The sequence below is a fragment of the Anarrhichthys ocellatus genome, unplaced genomic scaffold (genome assembly GCF_004355925.1).
Source record: "Anarrhichthys ocellatus isolate YVR2014 unplaced genomic scaffold, GSC_Weel_1.0 scaffold5712, whole genome shotgun sequence".
In the NCBI taxonomy this organism is placed as follows: Eukaryota; Metazoa; Chordata; class Actinopteri; order Perciformes; family Anarhichadidae; genus Anarrhichthys; species Anarrhichthys ocellatus.
In genome coordinates this window covers 1,483-3,319 of record NW_022285686.1, presented here as the reverse complement: position 1 = coordinate 3,319, position 1,837 = coordinate 1,483, and the positions used below count along the sequence as shown (strand labels likewise).

The 1,837-nt window shown below is 50.6% G+C and overlaps 1 protein-coding gene across 1 annotated transcript in view; it reads left to right on the top strand.

Annotated features, from left to right (window-relative positions):
* Window positions 1-5: 5 nt before the first annotated feature.
* The window catches only part of LOC116379988 (DNA-directed RNA polymerase II subunit RPB1-like), a gene marked incomplete at its 5' end in the record, with an annotated part of 3,076 nt that continues 1,244 nt past the window's right edge, over window positions 6-1,837 (top strand). Inside the window, 2 exons of the mRNA XM_031841943.1 lie at window positions 6-861; window positions 959-1,054. Coding sequence (XP_031697803.1) covers window positions 6-861; window positions 959-1,054 — 952 coding nt within the window. The remainder of the gene's footprint in view (window positions 862-958; window positions 1,055-1,837) is intronic.

The following is a 1,837-nucleotide window of genomic DNA, read 5'->3' as shown; positions in this document are numbered from 1 at the left end:
CACATCCTCGCAACACCCCAACACATCCTCGCAACACCCCAACACATCCTCGCAACACCCCAACACATTCTCGCAACACCCCAACACATTCTCGCAACACCCCAACACGTCCTCGCAACACCCCAACACGTCCTCGCAACACCCCAACACGTCCTCGCAGCACCCCAACACGTCCTCGCAGCACCCCAACACGTCCTCGCAGCACCCCAACACATCCTCGCAACACCCCAACACGTCCTCGCAGCACCCCAACACGTCCTCTCAACACATCCTCACAGCACCCCAACACGTCCTCACAGCACCCCAACACGTCCTCTCAACACATCCTCACAGCACCCCAACACGTCCTCACAGCACCCCAACACGTCCTCTCAACACATCCTCACAGCACCCCAACACGTCCTCACAGCACCCCAGCACGTCCTCACAGCACCCCAACACGTCCTCTCAACACATCCTCACAGCACCCCAACACATCCTCACAGCACCCCAACACGTCCTCTCAACACATCCTCACAGCACCCCAACACGTCCTCACAGCACCCCAACACGTCCTCTCAACACGTCCTCGCAACACCCCAGCACGTCCTCGCAACACCTCAACACGTCCTCGCAACACCCCAGCACGTCCTCGCAACACCTCAACACGTCCTCAGTTTGTACTTGTTGTGTATCATTGTGTATTTGTGTGTGGTTGTGTAGCTGCGGTGGTGTTGGACTGCGTCAACATGGCTCCCTCAGCAGGTAAAGTGACTCTTAAAGACAGTCAGTTCACGGCAGCGTTGGAGTCTCGTTTTCCCGCTCTGCCAACGAGAGGTGCTCTCTTCCAGACGCTGCAGAACGCCAAGTTTGACGTCTCAGGTGAGCGACAAAAAACTGCAGTTTATAACACAGTGTACTGCAGTATATGGAAGTACAGGGGCTATTTAGTGGTATTAATGTAGTATTTTGTCTTCAGGTCTGAACACTGAACAGATGTTGTTGAAGGACATGAAAGCTGTTTCAGGAAGTTTGAATGTCGCCGTCTCTGTTCTCTACATCACACTAGAGGTCAGTTTATAACACACACCGTGCTACACACCGTGCCGCACACCGTGCCGCACACCGTGCCGCACACCGTGCACCAGTGTTGGGCCGTGTGTTTCATACCTGGGCCTTCTGTGCTGTCCTTCTACAGTTGAACCTCCTCCTAATAACCTTATTATGACGCCACAGCTACGGTTATTATTAGGTTTGTGTAAAAATGAAGCTCAACACCTACAAATACACTAACTGCAGAGTGCAGATACATGAATACGCGCATGATGAGATGCTGCGTCACTAACGGGCAATGCATATAGACAATATCAATCCAGCAACACTGCAGCGCTAAACACATTCCACCGCACACTGAAGAGCACGAGCCATTCAGATATTATTCACATCAGAGGGAACAACATTAACCATATTGTACTACAGATTGTACTACACACCGTACTACACACTGTACTCCATATTGTACTCCATATTGTACTACACACTGTACTACAAATTGTACTACATATTGTACTACACACTACTACATATTGTACTACATATTGTACTACACACTGTACTACATAGTGTACTACACACTATTACAGTGACAGCAAACTAAACCTACTCTGAGCTGTTGGTACATGGAGGCTCTGCCTCCTGTTCTGACCAATCAGCTGTCAGCTCTGACCTCGGATCTATGACATCACTCTACCAACAGCTGGAGGACTGTTTGACCCAGGAGTCTGTCTCCCAGGTCACTGTGTGTGTGTGTGTGTGTGTGTGTGTGTGTGTGTGTGTGTGTGTGTGTGTGTTTGCATCC